Here is a 23,860-nt window from a genome sequence, read left to right as displayed (position 1 = left end):
CTTCATTTCTTTCAAATCTAGACCTCTACAGATCTCTGCTGTTTATACTACGAGATACTCTAGGACTCCGTGCCGTAGATCCCATCAATCTGAAGCCGGTGGGTTTCTCTAGATGTGTAGTTAATCAGGAACTGGTTATTTCCCAGTCCTCTTCCTGCAAATAGATTACATAGGCACTCAGAGTTCCTTTTGGACCGCTGAGAATTGAGTAATAGCAAGGGGTTTCTCGCGTCAGAATAATGATGAGGGGAAAATGGATGAGAGTTTCAGAGAAAGCGTGAAAATGTTGTCCTGCACACAGCAGTCCAAATCCTGAAGTGCACTTGGCTCACTCGGACGTTATGAGCATTAGGACTTTCAACGCAGTGCTGAGCAGCTCTTGGATTTGGGGCTTAATAAGCAATTGTTAGTTAGATGCTTGTTCTTTTTAAAAATTACATCTGTTTCCACATTATTTGCTCTGCTGATTGGCTGCTCTGGATGACTTTTCATCTGGACAAATAAGGCACAAAACTGGGAAGAGGCAAGCTTGCAAAATTCAGACAGTGAGACTTCTCAGAGACCACAGCTAATATTGGCGAACGCTGTAAATTGTGCTGGGTTTGCGTGATGACCCCGCACCCTCTGTCAGCCAGAGACGCCGGTTGGTGTCGGGTACCGCCGTGCGCACTGATGGCGAGAGCGGACTGGTGGGGGATCAGCACGCAGCGAAGGAAGCCCTCTTGGCCCCGGGGTCCTTCTGCAGTAAGGAGTGAATCCAGCCGCGCGGCAGCGGGTGCGTCAGGGTTCCGTGCGCACACCGACGGCACTTGTTCGAGGGCAGCGCTCCCAGTTTGTGCTGGGCTCCCCGCCCAGCGAAGCCAAGGCTGGCGTGCCCAGGGGCCAGGCGGTCCCCCCGCCCGGGCACCGCAGCGGGGGGCTATCTCCAGGGCACGGCGCTCTGCGAGCCTCCCGCCCGGGGCGAGGGGAGCGTTCTGGGCTGCGCTGCAGTACGGGCCCCGCTCTGCGCTCCCGAGGAGCAGCTGCTGGAGCGCAGCTCATCGCGGGGCTTTGTCTCTCCTCTCTCCCTCTGCGTACGAGCTGGACATTCGCTCAGCCCCGCGTTAGAACGTGAAGGTTTGAGGTAGACCTGGTAAGGTCATTGCGTCCATTCCGTGGCGCGACTGCGGCAGAAGTGTTGCGGCGCGTGTTTAAGGATTTGCCTGCCACGTCTGCCCGATGGGTGTGGAGCCTCGTGCGTCCTGCATGATGGAGCATCCCCAACTTTCGGTGACACCTTGCGCAGTCGTTCTGCTGTTCTTTCCTGCCGTTTATTCTGGGCATTGTTTGCTTCGCTGAATTGCAGTTACTGTTTGTTTCTTCATCGGTGCTTTATCATGTTACTGTTTCTCTACGCTTCGCGTAACTTTTTTCTCTTGCAGCTGAAGACTGATTGCACCGTATCGTCTCGGCTGTGGTAGAATGAGAGGTCTGGGGAGGGGAGGTGGCACCTGCGAGACCATTGATCCCGTCTGTATAACTTTGCCCTTTTAGCCAGGAACAGATTATTTGCGCAGTGGTTCGAGATTGCACAGGCAGAATCGGAAGGACCAAACTTTACATAAACCATTTATACTAAACGTTGGGAATGCTGGCAACATAAATCAACTACAATATCTATTACAAATTTATCACTTGATCGGTATTATCTTGGATAGAAGTGGTCCAGACACGTGGGGAAGTGAACCATACCCCAGGAAGTTTAGCCCTCTCGTAAATTAATTATTCAGGACACACAGAGCCTGGCCCCTTCAATGTATAGTAATTCTTTCTAGCCAGCGTCCAGGACTTTAACTTCAGTGGCAATAATAAATAGGAAAAGTCTCAGGTGAAGCCAGTATTTCAGAGTAATTAATCATCTTCCCCTCATGGTCCCTCCGCCTCTCTCTTGGTTTTCTTTAACGAGGGAATTTCAGTAATAAATCTTTAATGATATATGTTAAGAATCCTTCATTAATTCTTGTCTGCTTATGTCTCTCTTTTTTGATGCTTTTATGTTGTATGTTGGGAAGTTAAAATGCATATACAAGAAAAAACGGTTGTGGAAAGCTGGCCGTTTGGCCCAGTCTCCGCAGGTGGTTTCGTGGGCGCGGGAGGCTGTGCGGTACACTTGCTACTGGGAGTTGTCGGCTCAGTCCGGCTGGGCCGTCAGACGAATACTTACGTACAATTACAGGAGGTGAAGAAAACGTGCCTGGTCTGCCCCTGGCTCGGAGGTGGACGAGCGCTAGTTCTCAGCTCCGTGGGCCGTGGCTGTGGCGTGTCGCAGGGGCTCGGGGGCTGCGTTGGCCCGGGCGGGGAGCGCAGCTGCCAACGCAGCCGTCGGGCGCTGCGGCGCAGCGCAGGGCATGCATCTTTAAATCATCCTCGTCCGGCGCGAGCAGCCATCACTCCTATTCGATGTGACAGGGACAGATGTGACAGATCGGTTCTGACACACTTCCATACCACAAGCGCGTGGCTGGAGGTGACTGGTGTCCTTCCCGGTCCCGTCCCCGCTGCAGGACAGCACAACGACGCACGGATGAACCTCGCCATCGCCCTCACCGCTGCCCGCTACGGCGCTGCCACGGCCAATTACGCGGAAGTGCTGCGCCTGCTCAAGACGAGGGACCCGGCCAGCGGGAAGGAACGCGTGCGCGGGGTGCGCTGCAGGGACGTCCTGACAGGTGCGTGCCTTCCCCGCGGCACCGCGCGTCGCGGCCCGTGCGCTGGGCGGGAGCCGTGGCCTTCCACAGCGAGCTCTGCCCTGCCGCGGCCGAGTGGAAAGCACCGCGCTTCAGGAGAGCGTCCTCGCTTCGTTAAAGAAACGCCGACCTAATGAAACGAGGGAGGGGCGGGGGGCTCTGCTGTTGGTGAGTATCAATGAACCGGCAAAGGAGCCATCTTCCCCGCGTGCAGCGGCATGCCATTAGTGTCAATCACCTAGCCTAACTTCTGTCAGGTTTTCCGCTCGAATCCTCGTGTTTTGGCAGGGTAGGCTAAGCTTTACATCCAAACCCTTCTGTCAAGCAAAGATGACGCTGTGAAATGCTGCGTGCTGCACAGTAATAATCCCATTTACCACGTCCACGGGTTGAGACTGAAATCTCTCCTCTTCAAGGGGCAGGTTTCAGCTGAACTTTTTCCACCCGCCCTACCTTCTTCTGCCTTTACAGATAAGACAGAGGATTGCTGTAAATCATTTTCCTTAAAATCTGGTGTTACGTGAAAACTTTGTTAATTTTTTAAAACCGTTCCAGCAGTTCTGTTCAGACAAGCACGATACACTTTACAGTAGGTGAAGTTCATAGGCAGATTAATAATAGCGAGTGTCAGTGAGCCGGAAAACAAATGGGGTGTGTGATTGATACTGTTTTCTCTCACAGGGCAGGAATTTGATGTCAAAGCCAAATGCGTTATCAATGCTACGGGACCTTTCACAGACTCTGTGCGCAAAATGGATGATCAGGAAGTCCCAAACATCTGTCAGCCAAGTGCGGGCGTGCATATTGTGATGCCTGGTTATTACAGGTAACGATATTCAAAGCCTGAACCATTTGTAACAATCTCTGCCGGTGCCTGTAATAAAGAAGCTTGCAGAGACACATCTGTGGGTTTTACGGTAGTTCTGAATGCACGATTTGATTTTCATTTTGGTTTTTTTTTTTAAAGAGGATTTTGGCACTGTGCCGATTAGAGTAACAATTTCATATACTCGGATAAGATTGAAGTCTTGTAGTTCTTAGTTAAAATCACCAGGGCAGAAGGGTGTTTAGGCAGACCATCCACAACAGACTTGTGAAAGGCACTTTTTTTTAAATCATGAGTTTGAGTTGAGTGTGCTGACCACTTGTTCTCCTCCCTAAAGAAGACGAGTTGCATATAAAACCTTTCGGAGAGGCTGCCACCTCTTGTCCTATTGAATATCAAACTCTGTGCAGTGCCGCTCTGCCACTGCAGCCTGCCGCCGTACTCCCCTGCCACGTTACGACTCCGCTCGTGGTAGACACGGATGCAGCATGTAGGCAATATAGCAAGTAGTCCAAAATAACACAATTAAATTCTGACACCGCTGTGGACACAAGCCCACCCGCCCGTAGTTGTCTTGGTGGAGAGGACTTGCCTCCCTCTGCTGACCTTGTTACGGAAGGGGTTCCTGTGGCATGCGGCGAGCGCGCTCTCTGCAGACGCCTGCTTCTTTCCTTATTTGCTGCTGCAAAACCAAATTCCCTTCTAACAAGAAAGGCTTGTCAGTTGAAGCTCAAATATTACCTTGGCTTCTGAAGTCATTAGCATCCTAATGGAAATTCACATTTATAGACTTATCCCAATTCTGTTGATACAGTGCACTTACAATAATGCCTTCCATACCATCATTGCACTCCTCTGTGAATATAAATTTAGACTTCCAGTGCACATCATGGTTGTTTTTGCCGGAGCTGCCCCAATAGCACATGACCAGAGACTGTAAAATTGAGACATTTTTGGCCTAGAGTAAGATCACTCTTGCGTTCGGTTCTTTTTTTTGGTGGGGGAGGGGAGGTATCCCGCATGAAAAATGGGAAAAGGACCTGGTGGCTGCTTGCAGTCACTAGCACTGTGGAGAAATGGGTTGCAGTCTTAGTTTCCTTGTATACTATGAGCAGCGCCTGTGCAGTTGACTTTATGGACCTACAACAAAAACGTGTAAAGTTTTAAAACTTTGAATTGCTTTGTAAAGTCAAAGTAGAAGGTGGCTTGATATACACAAGGGCTCTAATTTATTTATTGTGTAATAACCTAATAATTTTAATTGGAAATGTAGAGAATTCTTGTTCTGCGTGTTCCCCTGCGTATGTCAGCATGTGGGCATTGCTTTTCTTGTAAAATAGTGTCTGCCCACGTGCTGCCTCCACAGTGCAGCTGATTAGATAAAACTGTGCTGAACTTCCTTCAAGTGGGATGGCTTAAACCAGGGAGCTGTCTGCTAAATAGCAAATACTTGTGGTATTTAATCGTAGTTGCATCAAGTCTTCTCCTGGTGCCAAGGAATACTCCTCAGCAAACGGAGACTGTCATTTCACTGTGTCCATTTGCCTTCTGGTAAATGTTCTACAGAATTTTGGCCCAGGCTCACACAAATGATTTTTTTTTTTAACAGGTAGATGTTTTCAGATACAAACATAGTTAAGATTTCGTAAAAGTAACGTTAACCTAATGCATTCATTTCCCATGGGTTTCTTACTCATTTATGTTCTTCATTAATAGTCCCTGTATTCCTCCTCTCATTAGATCTATTTTTAGTGTACACATATCTGTTCTGGTAGCTGCAGTAAGCCTCTCGCTCCCTGTTGTTAAAGTATGTTATTAGCTGAAAGGAGAGGGGATTTTGGCTACCTCTGTTCAGGTTGGCTTTCTGCCTTAGGTGTGTCCATGAATGCAGTATTGTTTTTTCCCCTTCCTTCTGACAAATTTCAGATATTTTCCGTCTTTCTTGAATTATCCTAGCTGCTCTGCATTCCAGATTCCAGGTAAACTTGTCTGTTAAACCTGAGTTCTACTCTGTGGAAAGTCACGTATTTGCTCTTTAACTGCATTTGTGGTGCTTTGGTCCAATGCTGCTTCAGCCAGAGATCTTCCACATATCTGTTCTGCTCTGCAAAATGCCGTATTTGATGTCCGGGAGTGAACCACTTACCGACTTCAAGCTCCAGAGTTCTGAGCTGTCCTTCAGTTCAGTCATCCTGTCTAGTCTAGCAGTCTACAGCTGCTGGCATTCTACGTGTGCTTCAGTAGTCACTGCGCACGATTCTTTCCTCACTCGTCACGCGTGTGACACACGTACTCCAGTCTAACTGAGCTGCTTCTTGGAGAAGGCGGCTTTCTACAGAGTAGCCGTGCTCCAGACACAGGCAGTAGTATTAGGTCAACTCTTAATTACCAAACGATTGCTTTACCTTAGGCCAGGTATCTTGATGTTTGTTTTGCCGGCAGAGCCACTTCAGGTCCGTCTCAGTTGCCCTCCAAGACCGCTTGCCGCTCCGTTTCTCTGTAAAGGCGTTGCTTTATACTTCGTACGAGGGTTTGCAATCCTGACCTGACCCGTGACCCGTTGAGTAGCCTGCAAAGGTTACCAGAGAGATCTTGCAACGGCTGATGTCGCTGTAGCTCATACCACATTCTCCATCCACTCTGTGATCGTAAGAATTGCTGCCTTATAAAAACAGGGTTTCAGAAGTATTCCTGGTGTGCAGCGGCACGACTCCAGAGGCGGTCCAGAACAGCCAATACTTGGGTGTTAGGATGCTTCTTGTTGATGGGAAATGCCTTATTTTAATTTTTTTTTCGTGTCTCTTCAGTTATTCAGATAAGATGGAACAAACATAGCAACAGGAGATTGAGCCAGGATAGCTGGTAGTCATTAGTTTGGTAAATTAATTGGCATATGGAAAACTGTCTCATCCTTTCTCATCATTTGCTGTGTAATCTGGCTGAAAACACTTCAGTCCATAGGTGGTGTAGTGAAACGTAGTTTTAAGTCTTTACTTGTTTCACTTTCTTATTTTTAACAGTTTTTACAAAATTGTGTTAAAAAAAATTCGTACTTTTGAGAAAATATCTAAAGTCTTCTGAATATTCTGACACCGTGTATTAAATTTCTGGTTTCCTCTGTCTCTAAATCAATAGCTTTTTCATTTTAAAAAGTAATCATGTGTCTGACGTGGTTTACCTTGCACAAATCTGTGTTGACTTCCCCTATTAAATTGTACTTCTCCAACTGTATGCTTAAGCTGTCTATAAATATCATCTAAAAATGTTCTAATATACATGCTGTATATGAAATTTTCAGCTTCTCTTCTAGCCTTTCCAGATATTGAAAACTTACCTTCAGTAATCAGTTTAGACTACCTAAAAATGAAAATATTCAGTGATTCAGCTGGCGGCTCTCTTAAATAGGTGATTCATTTCCAAGCAGGTCTTTGTCTGCCGGCAGTTTACGGTGCTCGCAGCGATGGAGTCCACTGAGTTAATCCCCGCTGACGGTCCGCGTGCCACCTACATACGTGCTGCCTGTCCTCCTGCCCGGTACCTCCGGGCTCCTCCTGCCGCCGGCCCCAAGGCTGCGGCCTGGCTGCAGGTGTGTTTACAAGGACCTCCGGCACCTGAAGTGAAAGTCAGCATCTTTCCTTTCAATAAAAATAAACAAAAAAAAGGGGCAGCTGGAATGTTTCTCTGTATGAAAGCTGTTTACTTTGAAGTGCTTATAGAAGCCTTTTGTTTTCTGAAATATAAGCATAGCTATTTCATAAGTGATGGGGATAACTGATTTTTTGGCTTTATAAGTTTTAATTTTTTTACCTTATACCAGAAAACGTTGGTACATAAATTAAAATTTCCTGTACGAAGAACTACCGTTTTTCTTCATTTTACTGAATCATTCTGTTTGTAGCACTGACATACATACATGAAAAATCTCTGAATATTAGCATCCAGTTAGTGTCCGTTAGCCATTACAGAGGTGATATCCACCTTTTTTCCCTCGAGACACGGTTCCCCATTCAGGAGTGCTGTCGTGAGAGCGTTTGGAATACGCCGCTTGGTCCGGATCCCGCGGGAGCCTGGGCGTTCGTTCCCGCTCGCGTGGCGGGCGGTCAGCAGGCTGAGGCTGCGGCAGCGCTGGAGGCTTGCTGCGTGAGTGCCCTCCCAGCGCTCACCGCTTCAGGGGGGCTCGGCTCTCCTTGCCTCTGCTCTGCCTTTCGCTTACTACCCCGCACCCCCCTGCCCCCCTTACTGCCAGTGCGGGTTGTGGAAGTCACTGGGATTTTGTTGTCTTTACTTCTGCCCTCTGTTTAGGGAGCAGATAATTGATAACTTGGCTTAATAATGTCTCATCCAAAGTTTTCCTTGTTATATATGTAGATGCATCGAAACAGAACTGGAGTTCCCTTCTTACTTCTTCCATTTTAGCAGGCATTCTGTTTTAGCCTTCCCTTTCCTTTATGGCATGATATAAATTATTGTTCATTTTTGACTGAAAGCAGTTGTTCATTCCACAAGGACTTTCAAGTAATTGCTGTTTTAAAATTTGCAAATGTTTGTATCTGAAATTCCAATGAGCAAGATTTTCAAGAGTGAATGGAGACGTGAGATGCCAGAGGCCTGACTGCTCGATTTGAGGCTGTGGTCTGCTCACTTGCTTAAGAAATCAAGTTCTGGTAGTATCTGGGCATCACATCCAAGGGCCTTCTTTCTCAAAACTTCTGGGACTACCTTTTGAAGTCAGGCCACGGCCTCAGGTGAGAGCTCTGACAGTTCTTCGTTTTGTCGTTTAAGCTACGAACAAAGGTAGTGTGCTAATACTTCGTCTGGGGTACAAGGGGTGCAAGAACAGAATCCCTGGCGATGCCTGACCTGTTTTGAGTCGTATCCCTTCTTTGTTTCAGCCCTGATAATATGGGTCTGCTTGATCCAGCCACCAGCGACGGAAGGGTGATTTTCTTCCTGCCCTGGGAGAAGATGACTATTGCGGGGACCACAGACAGCCCGACTGATGTTACTTCCCACCCGATACCGACAGAAGAAGATATAAACTTCATTTTGAATGAAGTGCGCAACTACCTGAGCGTTGATGTTGAAGGTAAACCTTTGTCAGCTCTGCTTTTGCCTGGGAAGGTGCTGCTGAGTTTGTGGCACGTCAGTTTGAGTAAGTGCTGCCGGGGTGAAGTTTCCCTGTGGCTCCAGTAGCTGTGGCTCCTGTGCATCTGGGTGTTTGTAAAGCTAGCGGGACAGGAGTGCGGTCGTGCTGTGTGTTTCAGAGCTGTGAAGCGATGCCTTTCCAGATACACCCACACGACTTGGACTGTTTGAATGCAAAGCAGTTGATAGTTCAGACCTCACACTCCTTTCGTCTAACTGGTGCTAGCTGTCCAGCTGCACGGCAAGTCGTTCGGGCCCCTCCGAGCCACGGGGGCAAGGGTTCTCGGAACGGGGACCGTTGAGTCGTATGTCAGCACATCAAATAATTCACCTGTTTTTTCTTGAAGGAAGAGTTCTTCTGACTTCTCCCGTGTCTTTGTTTTTATTTCCATTTTTCTAGGCACTTTATTCTTAGATTTTACGTTTCTTGATATTGTAAATAGCTAATAGTGTCAGCTTTCCGTGGGAGAGGAAAGCAGAGTGGGCAAAAAGGAGAATTTAGAACGATTACATGGTGACAGTTGTCCCCTGCAGTAGCTGAGCGGGGAACACGTTTGCTGTGAGATGCTGGCCTGCTGTGACTCAGTGCTGGTTTCAAGGAGAGAGGCTGCTTTCCTTCGTAGTGAGGTTTTTTTAAACACTATTCTGTGAAAGCGTTTGTACTTCTGTATTCCTGTGGTAGTAGCAGAGTTAAAACAAATCTGAAAAGCACTCGGTCAGGCACATTGCAACATACTTAGATTTAGGAAAACTTGCTGTGCAGAGATTGGAAGTGCTAGATGGCTTGTTTCCTGAAGTGGGTAATTGATGGCTCTGTATTGTTTAAAGTTCAGAAAAAGTCTTGAGGAAAGGTACCTTGAAGTTCCTTGAGCAGAAGTCGGTAGGTAAGGAAGTGCGGTGGGCAGACAGGTAGCTAGTTAAGGCTGTAAGAGAGAGATTTTGCGAGGTATTTTACAGAAGTGCATTATGAAGTGTTTAATTCTTTTGAATGAAACCCACCTAGGTGCCCGCTGTTTTTCACACATGCAATTAGCAGTGTTTATAGATGGCTTGTTATTGAATGAACAGCTGTGCTGGCCGTATCAACTCGCTGCAGACCTGCCTTTTTGCTGCCAGAGACAGTGCCAGGGTTATCAACTTACACAGGCTTGGATGTGTTCCAACTGTTTAATTATAGTGTCACGCATGCTGCTTTTTCTAGTTTCATTAGTTTATAAACGTAATATGGTATCTTATTTCTGTGATTAACACTTCATTTTGGCAGGTTAAACATGCTGGCAGAGCACCATTGATTTCTGAAGTCTATTCTGTGTTCTTTGGGGATATTTTTACACCCTGTTACTGATTTTCAATTATCATTTATTTGAAAGTTGTATTAAAAAAATGTTGCAAAGACTTTGACATAAAGCAGATTGGTCAATTTTTCTATTGCAAATTTAATAAGCAACAAAATTAATTTCATTAAATTCCCTATTCGTCCCATGTTTTATACATTAAAAAAGGACTCTTGGAGGCCGGGGTATTCTGTGACTGCTTGATGGCCTCAGGTTTTCTTCCTCCAAGCTTACTGAGAAGTCAGGGTTGGCTTTAGGGACAGACTGGTGACTGGACAGGGAGCAGAGGAGCAGCCAGGGGAAGAAGGCAGTAAACGGCCGTTGAGTCGGGCGGCTGGGGGCGTGGGACAGCGCTTCTGAAGCGGTGGCGAGGAGGAGGAAGGGAAGGCCGGGCTGGAAGAGGCGGCTGTGTAGGAGATGTGGACTGCTGTTCTCGGCAAGGCAGCCGGGCCCTTTTGGGCGGCCGTACAGTAGCAAACGCGGGCGAGGGGTACGAGCTTTGGGGATGTGCTGCAGCCAGCCACAGCCTTGCCAGTACGTTTTCTCCTTCTGTATACGTGTAACTGCACTTCCGATAAAGGCTCTGGATAAAAACCACTTGACAAGAGGAAAACTTGGAAAAATAACACCTGCAAGCTAGAGGAAAAAGCTTTGAAGTCCTAAAAGCAAATGTTACGCTCATGAGGAACAAACTTATTTTGGTTTCTAAAATATAATGTAAGGACTGTCCTGTCAGCACAGGCAAACTAGGAGAGGATTTGGTGCCGGGGAGAGTGTGTCTTGGTTTTGGTCGGGTTTGCTGTTCGGGGGGGTTTTTGAGCTGGTCGTTGAGTTTGACAGTTGACTGTCTCTTGGTTGATCAGTTCCCAGGATATCTCTGTTGGATTTCTAACCAGCGTGAAAAATGGACCTCTCTGACTTTGTTTTGGGCTAGAGAATATTGTTGGTACCAGAGGGCAGTGCTGCTGTTAGTTCTGTAGCCCAGCTTATTGCGTTACTTCAGAGAATCTTGTCCAGCTTTCTGAGTTGCTCAACTAACAAGCATGGTGTGGTGCAGTCCTTGTTTCGCAGCGAATATCTACGCGGAGGCAAGGCCACAAAGACCTCGGGAGGGATGTGAGATAAATACCCACCAGTTCCCGGCTGACTCTGGCTGATCTTTGATTCCGCACAGTGAGAAGAGGAGACGTGTTGGCAGCATGGAGTGGCATTCGTCCGCTGGTCACAGACCCCAACTCCAAAGACACGCAGTCGATATCCCGGAATCATGTCGTTACCGTTAGTGATAGCGGCCTTGTCACCATAGCAGGTACTGGAAGTTCTCTTAAAGTATAGCTTTGTTGTTCTGCCCCAGTGTTTTCTGTTCAAAACTTTTGTTGTTACAGGATAATCCTTCATGTTCCTGTGGCTAGGTAATGATCTGTGAGTGGTAGCACTGGCTTGTTGGAGCAAGTCTAGTAAGAATAATCTGTTATATAGAAGATATATAGTGCATACCAACTTCGTATTCTGCTTGCTTTCCCTAAATAAAGAAGTGAACATGTGGTTACAGGTGGGAAGTGGACAACCTACCGGGCCATGGCGCAGGACACCATTGATGCGGCTATTCAGGCGCACGATCTGAAGGCAGGTTCCAGTAAGACCATCGGACTGCAGCTGCAAGGGGCTGAGGACTGGAGTCCCACGCTCTACATTAGGCTAGTCCAGGACTATGGACTTGAAAGCGAGGTGAGTTGTGGTTTCTGTTGATGCTCTGATGTTTCTGTGTTGGAGGGGTTTGTTTTCACAGTGTAAATTCTACAAAGGTCTGTTGAGCCTGACAGAAGCTTATTGTCTGGCCGGGGCAACGGTAGCTCTAGCAAAAATAAAGTCTAGTAATTGTTCTTCTCTTCTTCCCTTTTCCCTTCCCGCTTATCTGGACTGTTTCCTGCTTCAGCATGTTAGGACATGCTAGGGTCTCTCTTCCTCTGAGCCCAACAGGATCTGTACTTCAGATGTGCTTGCAGTGTCGCAGAAGAGTTGGAGCATCACTAGGCGCAGTTCGGTTGATACGTACATAGTGCTGTCAGTGCTGGTCTAACCCATCCACAGTGCAAGTCATTTCCCCCCCTACAATCAAAATCTTAAGACCCTCTTCAGCCTATTTGTTATGGGTGATAAGAGAATTGACAAGAAAAACGTGTATATATTTGATGCGCTTTCAGAAGCGTACTGAATTGGTTTTCAACTCCACAGGTGGCTCAGCATCTAGCTTCGACGTATGGTGACAAGGCTTTTGAGGTGGCCAAAATAGCCCAAGTTACAGGAAAGAGATGGCCTATTGTTGGAAAGCGCCTTGTGTCTGAATTTCCTTATATTGAAGCTGAGGTATGTGGAAAAACTACATAATGTTCTTCGATTGTCCTCTTGGGATAAGCAGGTTCTAGAGCAGGTGGGTCTCGCTCTGTAAAACATCTCCATAAGCCCTTTCCTTTGGTGAGGTCCAAATTCTTTTCTGTTCTTGTTCTTCCCCTTCCCCAGAGCATGCTTTATTTTTATGTTTGTATGCTTATATAGATGCGTATTTTTAATATATATATAATTAAATATTAATAATTATATAATGTCTGGTTTTTTATTTCATATTTACACGTTTGATCCCAGATGCATTTTATAAAACGTTCCAAGGAAGAGGGAGCTTTTCAAACCCTTCACTTGGTTGGGTGGGAACTAGTTACAGAAAGTTCGTTTTAGATAACCAGCCCAGCAGTGCGGTTTGTGATGCTAAACAGAATTTCCAGCAATGCTTGCCTACTTCCTCATCTGCATTTTTCCCCTTGTCTCATTGTTCTAGGTTGTCTATGGCGTTAAAGAGTATGCCCGCACGGCAGTGGATATGATTTCCCGACGCACCCGCCTGGCATTTCTGAATGTGCAGGCTGCAGAGGAAGCCCTGCCAAGAATCGTAGATATAATGGGGAAAGAGCTTAACTGGAGCGAGCAGAAAAAAACGGTACAAAGGGCCTTTTTCATCTGAAACTGTTTTGGTTTTCTTAAGTAGTTTCCATGTTAACGATCTAAATTAATTGAATAGGAAACTTCAAGTGATGCTTTCTTCCTGAGAGAATGATTCACTTGGCGTATTTCGTTAGAAAGACTTTATCAAAATAGCTGTGAGAGGAGCTGGTATGGGCCAAGGGGTGGAGGGGGGAGTGAAGAGCCGTATGCTGTTGTTCCCCGACTTTACAGATGAAAGCAAACGTTACTATCCTATTTCTGTTGAAGTATTTAGTCTATGGACACTTGTCAACAGATCTGCCTCAGAAAAGAAGGATCTTGTAGACTGTGCCACTCCTTTTTGTCTGTTGTATCTTTTGAAAAGTGATGATACTGAGCTTGCACCATTCTCTGGCCCAAATTAGTTCGTAAGGTCATCGTTAGCTTCCTTTGCCCCCAGTGGGTCTCGTGGTGTTGGTAGTAGTCTCTGCCTAAGCTACTGGCTGTGTGCCTGCTCTGTAGTGAGCACACTTCAGTCGGGTGACTGCCCCTCATGAAGACATCTGCTGCGCGTGCACAGAGTTGCACCCTACAGCCCTGTTTCGATCTCCATGAACTGCCAGGAGTGCTTTGGGTACCCAGCTTAGATGTAGACGTCCTGCCCCTGCTGAACCACCGCAGCGTGTATGTTACCGACTATCGCTGCTTTCTGTTCTCGTAAAAAGAGAAATGCCCAGGATACTGGGGGCTTCCCTGGCACTGTCCGTGAAACCTGCTAGCCAGGAGGAAGCTTGACTAACTTCTGGAAGGAGCTCATCCGAGTCCTGCTGCGACCCTAAAGCCTCCCCACAGAAATGCAAGTAGAAAGGGCTGCCACCATGTCACGCTTGTGAGCTGTGTGGCTTGTGTGCATGCATGGTGAGCAACCTCGCAGTCAGAGGGGTGTGTCTGACCCTCACCCAGCGAGATTTGCTCTTACAGTAATTTACCGTGTTTAACAAAGCTGTATCATGTCTGCCATCACAATAGGTTAGAAACTGGGAAGCTTGCAAAGCAGAGCATCTGAAACCAGCCTGTCATCACAGTTGCGTGGACAGCCGTAGCTGTAGCTGGGGAGATAGGCACCCGCTCTCACTGCGACCTGCAGGAAGGAAAATTAACAAGCACTGCACGGGCGTGTAAGATGCACAAAGCTGTCTGTGTGTGTGTGAGCTCGCTAATGGCAGCAGAGCCGTCTCTCAGTGTCCAGTGGGGTTGCGTTTGGAAGAGTCTTCTTTTCTTTCAAATGAGGCTAAACCCCCCCTGAGATAGTGACCATCTCTCCTGTAACCAGTCTCGGGCCATGCTGAAGGGCTGCATTTTTAGAGCAGGCTTGCATGTGCTGTATTTCAGCTTGACGGACGAGGCAATTCAATGCCTGTCCAGAAGAGCATTCTTTACTTTAGATCTTAGAGTAAGACCATTGAATAAGTCTTTGTTGGTTTGGGACTTTCAGACTAATTTGTGTGCTTGCTTTGAAGTATGTAAGAGTAGTCTGGTATGGTTTAGTTACTCTCCTAACACGCCTTCACGAACAAGTCTCTGCTAGATGAAGTGGCTTATAGGTACGTGCCTGGGAATCTTTTACTGCTGCTGCGGCTGTTACTTCGCGTGCGTACGCTTGCGTCACTGCCGTGTGGGCTTCTCACCTCGGTGCCCCGCTGCCGGAGGCTGGTGGCACTCTTGGAGCCGTGGTTGGTGTACCTGTCCCTGCAGAACAACGCTGTGTGTAGGGCAGTTTAACGCTTCCTAAAACAGGGGGCAGGGAAGGCCTTGCACTGAACTTCAGGCAATACGTTGATCTCACTACCGTCAAGAAAACCGGTTTAAAACCTAAAGGACCTGCCTGGTGTTCCGCCTCCTGATTTTGTTCTGGTTTTAGACAGGTAGGTGAAGCATTGCGCAAAGATACCGGCTGTGAGTTCAGTGGCATTTTGTAGGCCTGACCTGTAAGTCCCGTTCCTCACGAAGCAGGGAGATGTGCCGTGTGTGACTGAAGGCGTGGTGCGGTCCTGACGGCGTTTACAGTCATTAGAAGGTTTTGCTAGACTTGATGTCTCTTCTCAAGACTAAAAAGTGCCTAAGTTTAACTTGTTTTTTAAATACTTTTCAGCTACCATCTGCCTAACTTTTGGACCTTAGATAAATTCTAGTGAAGCGGAAATGGCTAATAATACTACATTGAAAATAATTGTGTAAGAACTTGCTATTTATACAGTTTTTCTTTTTTGGTGTTGTTGTTGTAGGAAGAACTTGAAGCTGCTAAAAAATTTCTTTATTATGAAATGGGCTACAAAGTAAAATCGGATCAATTAACAGACAGCTCTGAAATCAGTCTAGGGCCTTCAGATATTGAAAGGTAAGTAAAGAGTTCCCTGTGCTGCTGGGAATTGATACCTGTCATTCTTCTGAGTGCAGTTTTCCCCACTGGTAATCCTAATCTTGCAGGTACAAGAAGCGATTCCACATGTTTGACAAGGACAAGAAAGGGTTTATTACTATACTGGATGTGCAGCGTGTCTTGGAGGTAATGTTTCCGTGCCTTCTTTTAGTTTCCCTTTGAAGCCTCTTGTCTGAATTTCAGAGTGTAGCATAAACAGTGCTGAACAGTCCAGTTGACATACTTCTGTGGTTTCTTTATCTTGTCTAGAGCATCAGCGTGCAAATTGCCGAAAACACACTCCATGAAATTCTAAATGAAGTGGATCTGAACAAGAATGGGCAGGTGGAGCTCAATGAGTTTTTGCAGGTAGGTGTTTCTTTGCTGCAGAGAAGCTGTAACTTTAACGACCAAAGGCATAGGTGTTCAGAGTTTTTCCCTGCTTTGCTGAAGGGCTGGCTTGGAGACTGGGTGAGTGTTGCCTGGGTGAACGCTGCAGTGTGGGTGCTGTTTGCCAGCTACAAGAGAAGCGGCGTGCACAGCTGTCCTCAAGCAGCCTTGAAATTCAAGGATTTTTTCGTGTGCAGAAAAAATGAGACCCAAAGAACAGCTCCAGTTTACAAAGTATACCACAATACAGACCTGAATTTGGCTTTTTTGATACAGAAATGCTGTTTAAATATATTCAAAGTGGTACAATTGTCCATCAGAAGGTACATTGCACAGTTACGCACACTGACATTTGTCTGGGCCTGTGAAGTGGTTAGTACTTTCTAAACTGTTTTGAATATTTTAAAGAATGAGCTTGTGGTTAAAGCACATCCAGTCCATTTAATCCCATCTTAACTCCTGGACTGGCTAACGTTGTCGCAGTTTGTATGAAAGACGTTGCACTGAGAACCCACAAGTCTGCTGTTTACAGGGCTTTGTAATAAAATTAAGGGTGCTACTGGAACGTTTGTTTGCCCAGCCCCTCTTGCGTGCGCAGTTTGCCAGCCAGCGTTGTTTTTGTGGAGTCTTTCTCGGTGTGGTATTTCAAGTGACTGCCATGTCTTTCCTGCATGGTGGCAATGATGAATGCCGAACATGAGATAAATTAATGCTGGGGATTTTGGTCAATGTCAGCCCTTTCTTCACTGTGTCAAGTTAAACAAACAAGATCAAGGCAAAGGAAATGGTAATTGTCTCTCTTGAGATGAGCTGTAGATAAGAGCAGCATTGTTGAATCTAAATGCAGAAAATTTTCACAGGTTGTGTCCAGCATTAGAAAAAAGGACTATTTATTTGCCTAAAATGCAGCAATTTGGCTGGGTAACTGAAATGCACTTGGGGGAAGGGGGGGAAAAACCCCCAGACAAACCATGAGGGGGAGAAAGAAGAAACAATAGCTCTGGGAGTTTCAGCTTATGTATTCAAATACAGGAGAAAATCACAGCTGCTGTTCTGGCTGTTGAAAAGGATCTTCCTCTTGCATCCCTTGGCATGTGAAACCTTTCATGGGGGGGTAACCCACCATTTGCTGTGTGGGCTGTGTTAAACTCTGATTTGGTTAGTGTGGATACACTGTGGTTAAGAAGTTGAAACAACTAATAATTATGTCTGTGGATTTTTTGGTGGCTTTCTGGGGTTTTTGCTTTACTGTGCTGCATAGTATCGTTAGGGGTTGCCTGCCCTAAGTCATAATATCTGTAACATATAAAAGGCAAGACAGTGCTTTGGGATAGCTTCACAGTTACTGTTGTGAAACTGTAGCTCTGTGGCCGCTGGCTGCTGCTGTCCCTTCCGCGGTGCAGCCTGAGCACTGAACGCCGGTGGCTGGCCCTGCAGTAGCCGTCACTTGTGCCTATGGCCCCCTTCCCGTAGGGCAGAGCATGGCACCCGGGAGCGGCTGCGTCGCCAGCTGCACAGCGGGAAGTGCGGTAAGAAAATTAACAGGAGGTTGCCATGGAAGGAACAAAATACATTAAATGTTTGTTTAATTTTTTTAATGGATCTGTTAAGTCAGTTCCCAATACTTTCGTGTTTGCTTTCTGAAAACTTTCAAGTAATTGCATTTTACCGCAGAACGCTTGTGGAAAGCCATGTGCAAATATTTGTGGACGTTTATATTAGAATATAGGAACACCTTGTACCAGGGTGGCTGCGCAGCCCTCCGGGTGGGGAGCAGAGCCGTGCCAAGTGCCTGCGTTTGGCCGACTGCGAATTGCCAGCGCAGCTCCAATAATGCTCGTGTCGGAACTGGTCCCAGCAGACACCGATGCTTACAGGTGTTTCACGAAGAGAAAGCGGACTGCAGTGATCGGTCTGTAGTGCAAACGGGTCGTTCCGCCGCGGCCGGGAGGCAGAGCTGGGACAGGCTCTAGGGGCACGCAGAGCTGTCCCGTGGCAGTGACCGTTCTTCTGAAGACGTGCATGCAGAAGCCTATGCTGCTGTCACCCATGCTTGAGAAAGGGGGGGACCTCGGGAGCTGGTTTTGATACGTATAGGCAAAAACGGCCCCATGTTAGATCAGGAGGAAGCTTTTTTCCCAGTGGCAGATTGCCTCTTGGGGTCTTGACAGATCTGCAGACAAACTCTTGTTGTCATGGTGGTGCCGAAGGACCAGCCATCTTTTTTGTAGTCACCTCCCCAGAGAGCGTGCAGCGGAGTTGGACGAGGCAGACACCAGACTGGCAGTCGAGTGTATCGCCAGGCCGGGTGTGCGAGGACAGTGCCTCTCCTCTGCGAGCTCCCTGTCCGTGGGGAGGGAGAACGCCGGCCCAAGCGGCCCTGGACTTGCCGTGCTGGCTGCAGCTGCTGCTCTCGCTGCTGCTGGGGCTCTGCTTCCCGACCCCATCGCCCGCCCTGCCGCCGGGCTGCGCGGGGCTCGCGGTGCCTGCGAGTGCAGGGGGTGATTCCAGCCGAGAGAGCACGGGCTGCCCTTCCGTCCCGTCCCGTCCCTTGCCTCCCCTCCCGGGGACTCGCTCCTCCTTCGGCAGGGTTGATACCGCGTTTGCATAGGTCCAGCTGCAGATGCGATTAATAGCTCTTCCTATGGACGGGAAGGGATCTGAAGGCTGCTCAGCACTCGATGGGAGTAAGAAATTGCATTTTGTGAGTGCCGAGTGCTTTCCACAGTAGGCTTTGACAAGCTGGCTGCATGTAATTTCAAGTCTAATGCTCACTTTATCCATGGGATAAAAAAGAATTAACTAAAATCTTAGCACCAGTGTGTGTTCGTTAAGATAGAGCTGAGTCCAGTTTCAAGGACTTAAAGGCAAATTAGTTTTAAAAGTCCGTAAAGGAATTTGGATTTGAAAAAATTGTGGAAGTCAAGTACACTGTCTCTGCGAAGAAGGGCATATGAGTGAGAAAGGGTGTGATCAGGGTATGATCAGTGGCAGATCAGGAGCCGTGGCGTTCTGTTAGTTACATCTTTCTGATATTTAAAAAAAAAAAGGGGGGGGGCAAAAACCCCCCACCTGTGAAATAGGCCGGCTGTCCTACGTGCCTAAATGTCACTGAAAAACGGAGAGACCCCCGGAGTCGGTGGCTGCCTGCGCTGTTGCTTCCCAGCAGGTTGTGTTTGGTGCTCCTGCTCTGCTGCCGCCCGGGCCTGGCCAGAGCCTTTGCTGACGCTGCTGGGAAGTGGCAGGCGGCTTGGGGCTGGATCCCTGAGGCTGTGCAGCCGTGGGGAAACCGGTTCTGTGTGCTCATGGGCACTTGGAACGGCTCGCCCACCCTTCAGACCGCAGCTGTGTCGGTGTCCCCCGCCCGCGGCCAGCCGTGTCCACACACCAGCGGGGTGACTCCTGGGGTCCCACCCCGCACGCCGTACCGGTGGGGGGCTCGTGCGGAGTTCCTGAGGGCCTGGGCTGGTTGCAGGTACCCCGCTGCTCTGGCCTCTGCTGTGCGGAGCTGTGCCGCCTGGCTCGGCTCTTTGTCTTGCAGATGAGCTAACGGGCGCTCTCCCTCTTGTGTCTTAAGCTGATGAGTGCCATTCAGAAGGGCCACGTCTCTGGAAGCCGGCTGGCTGTGCTCATGAAGACTGCCGAGGAGAATCTGCGTCAGCGGGTGGTGATTCCGGTGGACCGGAGCGGTGGTGGGCTGTGAGTTCAAGCGCAACGTCTGCTCACAGCCCCAGCTAACGGAGACGCGTAGCTGCGCCTCTGCCGAAAAACATTCCAGTGCTGCTGACTGCCCTTGCTTGTTCCAGGTGACCGGTACCTGCCCATCGGTGTAGCTCTTACGAAAACACATCGCTGCGTTTGTTCTCGTTGGTAATGATTTTCCGCGCAGCTCTTACGACTCCAGTATGTGGCCTTTTGGACTGGGTGTTCTTCTGACATAGGAGTTTAGTAACAGGGGTTCAGGAGTACAGTCAAGAAAGCTCGGGGTGCACACGCCAGCACCCACTGCCTTGTTCACTCGCTTGTCTATCACCTCTACCTTTAAAGAAAACAACGCTCAGAAAGTGAATCCTGCCGTTAAATGCGCCGCGTTGAGTTTCGCAAATACGCGTTTGGTGTTTGAAAGCTGCTGAGCTGTGCTCTGCGACGAGGAGCCGGGGAGGGGCAGCTGGTGTCCCGAAAGGCCCGCAGCCGACGCTTCCCGGGGTGGTCACTACGGTGAAGAGCTGTCCCCAGCCCTCCGTAGGTGGCTGGGCCTACGCTCTCGAGTTATTTCGGTGGTACCAACACTTAGCCGGACAAAAATACCGGCAGTATGAAGCTGGAACACTACAAGACATCTTGATTAATCACCCAAGCTAATGATTTAGTGAAAAACTAGGGGACAGCTTTCCTTTCTCCCGTGTTAATAAAAATAAGCCTCCTTTACTGAGCAGCCTTGTCTCGCAGGTGGTGTGTTTGTGCTGCGAGGCGCTGCGTGCTGTGCCCAGCTTTGGGCGAACACCGGTGATGCGCAGAACACGGCAGGATTTGCTAGCGGAAGTCTGAACTGTTTCTTTAAAAATTCTCAAGCACAAAGTGAAACAATGACATTTGCTTTGCATTCCACTAACTTTTATAGAAAAGCGAAAGGGCTATTTTTCAGCAGATTAGTGGAAAAAAATTTTAAAAACCCCAAAAAAGACGGCCCCTCACTTGGGCGGTGGTCAGCAGCGTTGTGTCTGGCTGTTTGTCCTTGGACTGGCTGGGTTCAAGGTCAGGTGGGAGATTTCTGCCTAATGTAGAACCAGGAAGGGAAAAACCTAATGATGGTTTATTGATGAATTTGTCAGTCTCTTCTGTTCTTTGAGTATAAATAGCAATTTACAACTCAAAACAAGCTTCAGTTCCAAGGTACCAGAATTTCTACTTGTATAAAATCTGCTATATTTTATTGTCACCGCTTTCACTAGTGGAAAATAACAGAACGGGAATGAACAGCAAAGATGTCTTTGATATTTTAAAATGGAAAATGATTACACAAAATGGAGATGCTGAGGAGTGTTAGTATGTAGCATGGTAAGTACCGATGTTGTGTTTGGCTGGAGAGGCATAGCCCTCTAAAAAAAAAATTCAGGTGTTTAAAAATAGTAGATAAAAAAAGGGGGCAAGCCTCATTTAAAATTCAGTAATATTTCTGTAGGTCCAAACAATTAGTAAAATCCGGAGAGGAGGAGACCGTCTCGTGTAAAATGCCTTTTGGGTGGTTTTTGCACGTTAATTTTGTTTTTGGACGCTGCCTCGTACCAAACTGCAGGTATTGCTGAGGGGTTATGGCTTTTCCACTTTGCGGCCGGTGCTGGCGAGGCACCGTCGGTGCGAGTGAGGAGTTGGCGCGTTTGGCAGCGTGAGGGTGGTGTTGGGAGCAGAGGGGTTGGTCTGGGTGGTCCTGTAAACTTTGCTGTTTGGAATACGTTCAGCACATCCAGGTAAAGTATGCCAGCGCGTGGCACAGCTGTGTGTTTCCAAACCCCTTTCTCAGATAGGAGTGCAGAAACAGGTTTTACACAGACTGCAGAACTGGAGGGAAATGAATGTGCAGTACACAGGTTATTTTGGTTCAGTGAGCAAGGAGAGGAGGAAGGGGGACTAGGATTCGACTAGTAACAATAATTTAAAGGGGGGGGGAAAGTAAAAGTAATGAGATCTTTTCCAGGCAACAGAAAAAAAATGCTTACAATATTAAACATTTTTTGTATGGTTTAAAGAAAGTCTCCTCCACTCCTCTATAAATGGCACTGTTAAGAATTAATAATACAAGTTTACCTGGAAAGCCAGGATTTTCTGCTTTGTACCCAAAATATCCTCTTTGTTCTCTTGTTCTAGTGATATTGCATACAGACTGTGACTTTGGGATTTTCTTGGCTGTGTGTGTGTCCTCCAATAGGAATTTGCTTTGCATCTTGGGCACTTTGCTGTCACGCTTCTCTGCTCCTCTTCTCTGCTCGTACGGCACAGCGAGATCGTGTACGACTGCCCTGTGCAGCAAGAGAAGATCGCGTGTGTTACTGAAAACAGCTACATCTGCACTTGGAAAAAAACTATTTATTTGTCGCCTCACATTTGTTTGCAGGAACGTTAGCTTTGGCGTGGTGATTTTTGTTTTTTCGTGTGCAGGTGCTGTAGGAAGGGTTGTAAATGTCACTGGCTTGCATTGCTCGGCTCCTGCGTGGAAAAACAGGAAGGCGTTTTTTTCTTTGAGGTGGGAGATGGCGTTCTGGCTGGGGGTCAATCTGTGGTGTGAACAATGTGCCCGCCTGGGGCAGGGGGTGCGTGCGCACGCGGTGTTTCCACACCTGCATCCACGCTGCGCGTTCTACCGGTGGCACTTGGGCGTTTCGGTCGGTTGCTGTTCGAGGCTGAACTGCTCTATGCTGTGTTGGAGGCTGGGGTGTCATTTTTATAACTGTCTTGGTGTTTTACTGCCGTTATTTATTACTTTTGATATACAGAATGAGCCGCATGCATTTATAGAGCAATAAGAGGATGTATTTAATGTGCCTGGTTTTTAACTGAGTAAGAACTGAAAGCATGAATCAATAAAACTGATTAAAAATGGTCCCTTCACTGGCAGTTTGTTGTGGCAGTTACAGAAATAACTTTGATTAGCCTTGAAAAAGTTTATTTTTAAGGGACAACTGTTCAGATAGATGCTGCTTGGTAAACATGACACAATTTTGTCCATGCTTTCCCGATTTAGCGCAGAATTTAGCGCTTCGTAGTTTAAAAATGAAAATTAGGAGTTAACACAGCGCTTAGCATTCTCGGGACGTGGGAGCTGTGGTGTTCGCCGCTGACACCCAGGGTGAGGTGTTCTGCGCTGCCGCCTCGTGCTAAAATTGCCGCCAGCCGCTTGGCCTGGGTTTTGGGGGTGGAGGGTGTGGAAATGCCAGTCGCGAGTGTTCCTTTGCACACTGATGAATTTTATCATAACTAAAATCAATAGAAATGAACGGAAGAGATTTCATAATCCATTTTGATCATTTTACGTGTCAAGTTAGTCCAGGGTTGCCATGTGTTGATGAATGTTCTGACAGAAAAAATGCTATATATTTTCATTGTCAGTAAATCAGTAAAGCTGTTACCAGTTTTAACGCAATTTTTATAATCTCCATATTATTTTATAGGTTTTAATTTACACTTGTAATAGGGATGTTCCACAGCTGTGAGGCAGCTGTGCGGAGTGCAGGGGTTGTGTACGTGCAGCCAGAGCAGCTCCCCTCCGCGTGTCCCCCCAGGAAGAAGCAGCGCCGCCACCTCCGGAGTAGAATTACAAAGATCACAAATTCTGTCTCATCTGCGGTGTGTAAGCAATATGTCAGAAACCGTTTGCTACGATCATCTTTGTCCCGAATATTCTGCGGTGCTGAAATCGCCTTGGGCCATGATCCTGAACCGCTCCTCAGCGCAGAGGAACGTGAGTGTCTCTCGAGCAGCGTTTTGGGGCTGGCTTCCCTTGCTCTGCACGGTTTCTCCACTGAAGGTTCAAAAATCCAGATTTATTGCAGCGTATGTTCCCTTGCGCTCTGCAGCTGGTTTTAGCCATACGATACGGAATATCATAGCAACATTAATATTTAAGCGCCGATGCCTGAGCTGGGTGTTCCCCGTGTCAGATACGAACTGATTGCATCTGTTGTGGGGAGAAACCCGTTTTCCGTGGGGACGGCTCGCGGCTGCCGCGGCCGTGCCGTTTCTGCTGGCTGGCACGGAGGGGTTCTGGGGCGCGTGGGGGTGTGTGGCCGCCACGCTGCAGCCCCCGTTGCCCCGTTTCCCCAGCCCCCCGCTTTCTGCGTGCCGGAGCGCTGGCCGCGCGGAGCGTGGGCACCGCCGCTGCCGGGGCCGGCCCTGGCCGGCTGCCTCTCGGAACCGGTACCTCCTCCGCGGGGAAGGTGCTGCTGGAGCGGCCGCGCGCTGGGAGGATCCCCCCGCTGCTTGTTTTGCAAATAAAGGCAGAGGTGAAATTGTGCTCCCCGGAGAGAGCCCTTGGCTTGCTCGGCTGCTT

At 47.9% G+C, this 23,860-nt stretch overlaps 1 protein-coding gene across 6 annotated transcripts in view; it reads left to right on the top strand.

Annotated features, from left to right (window-relative positions):
* Nucleotides 1–23,860, top strand: part of GPD2 (glycerol-3-phosphate dehydrogenase 2) — a 137,237-nt gene that overhangs the window by 41,658 nt on the left and 71,719 nt on the right. For 4 of the 6 annotated variants that reach the window (XM_075430577.1, XM_075430574.1, XM_075430576.1 and 1 more), the window contains exons 7-17: nt 2,544–2,708; nt 3,408–3,552; nt 8,445–8,638; nt 11,206–11,340; nt 11,584–11,759; nt 12,267–12,398; nt 12,865–13,023; nt 15,293–15,405; nt 15,495–15,573; nt 15,697–15,795; nt 19,394–20,248. In XM_075430577.1, the coding sequence (XP_075286692.1) occupies nt 2,544–2,708; nt 3,408–3,552; nt 8,445–8,638; nt 11,206–11,340; nt 11,584–11,759; nt 12,267–12,398; nt 12,865–13,023; nt 15,293–15,405; nt 15,495–15,573; nt 15,697–15,795; nt 19,394–19,519 (1,523 nt within the window). In that variant the 3' untranslated portion in view covers nt 19,520–20,248. Of the gene's footprint in view, nt 1–2,543; nt 2,709–3,407; nt 3,553–8,444; nt 8,639–11,205; nt 11,341–11,583; nt 11,760–12,266; nt 12,399–12,864; nt 13,024–15,292; nt 15,406–15,494; nt 15,574–15,696; nt 15,796–19,393; nt 20,249–23,860 lie in introns of those variants that run through there. The other 2 variants (XM_075430580.1, XM_075430578.1) reach the window with 1 other exon arrangement.

Source organism: Opisthocomus hoazin, chromosome 9 (assembly GCF_030867145.1).
Source record: "Opisthocomus hoazin isolate bOpiHoa1 chromosome 9, bOpiHoa1.hap1, whole genome shotgun sequence".
NCBI classification, from domain to species: domain Eukaryota; kingdom Metazoa; phylum Chordata; class Aves; order Opisthocomiformes; family Opisthocomidae; genus Opisthocomus; species Opisthocomus hoazin.
This window is presented reverse-complemented; position numbering and strand designations above follow the sequence as displayed.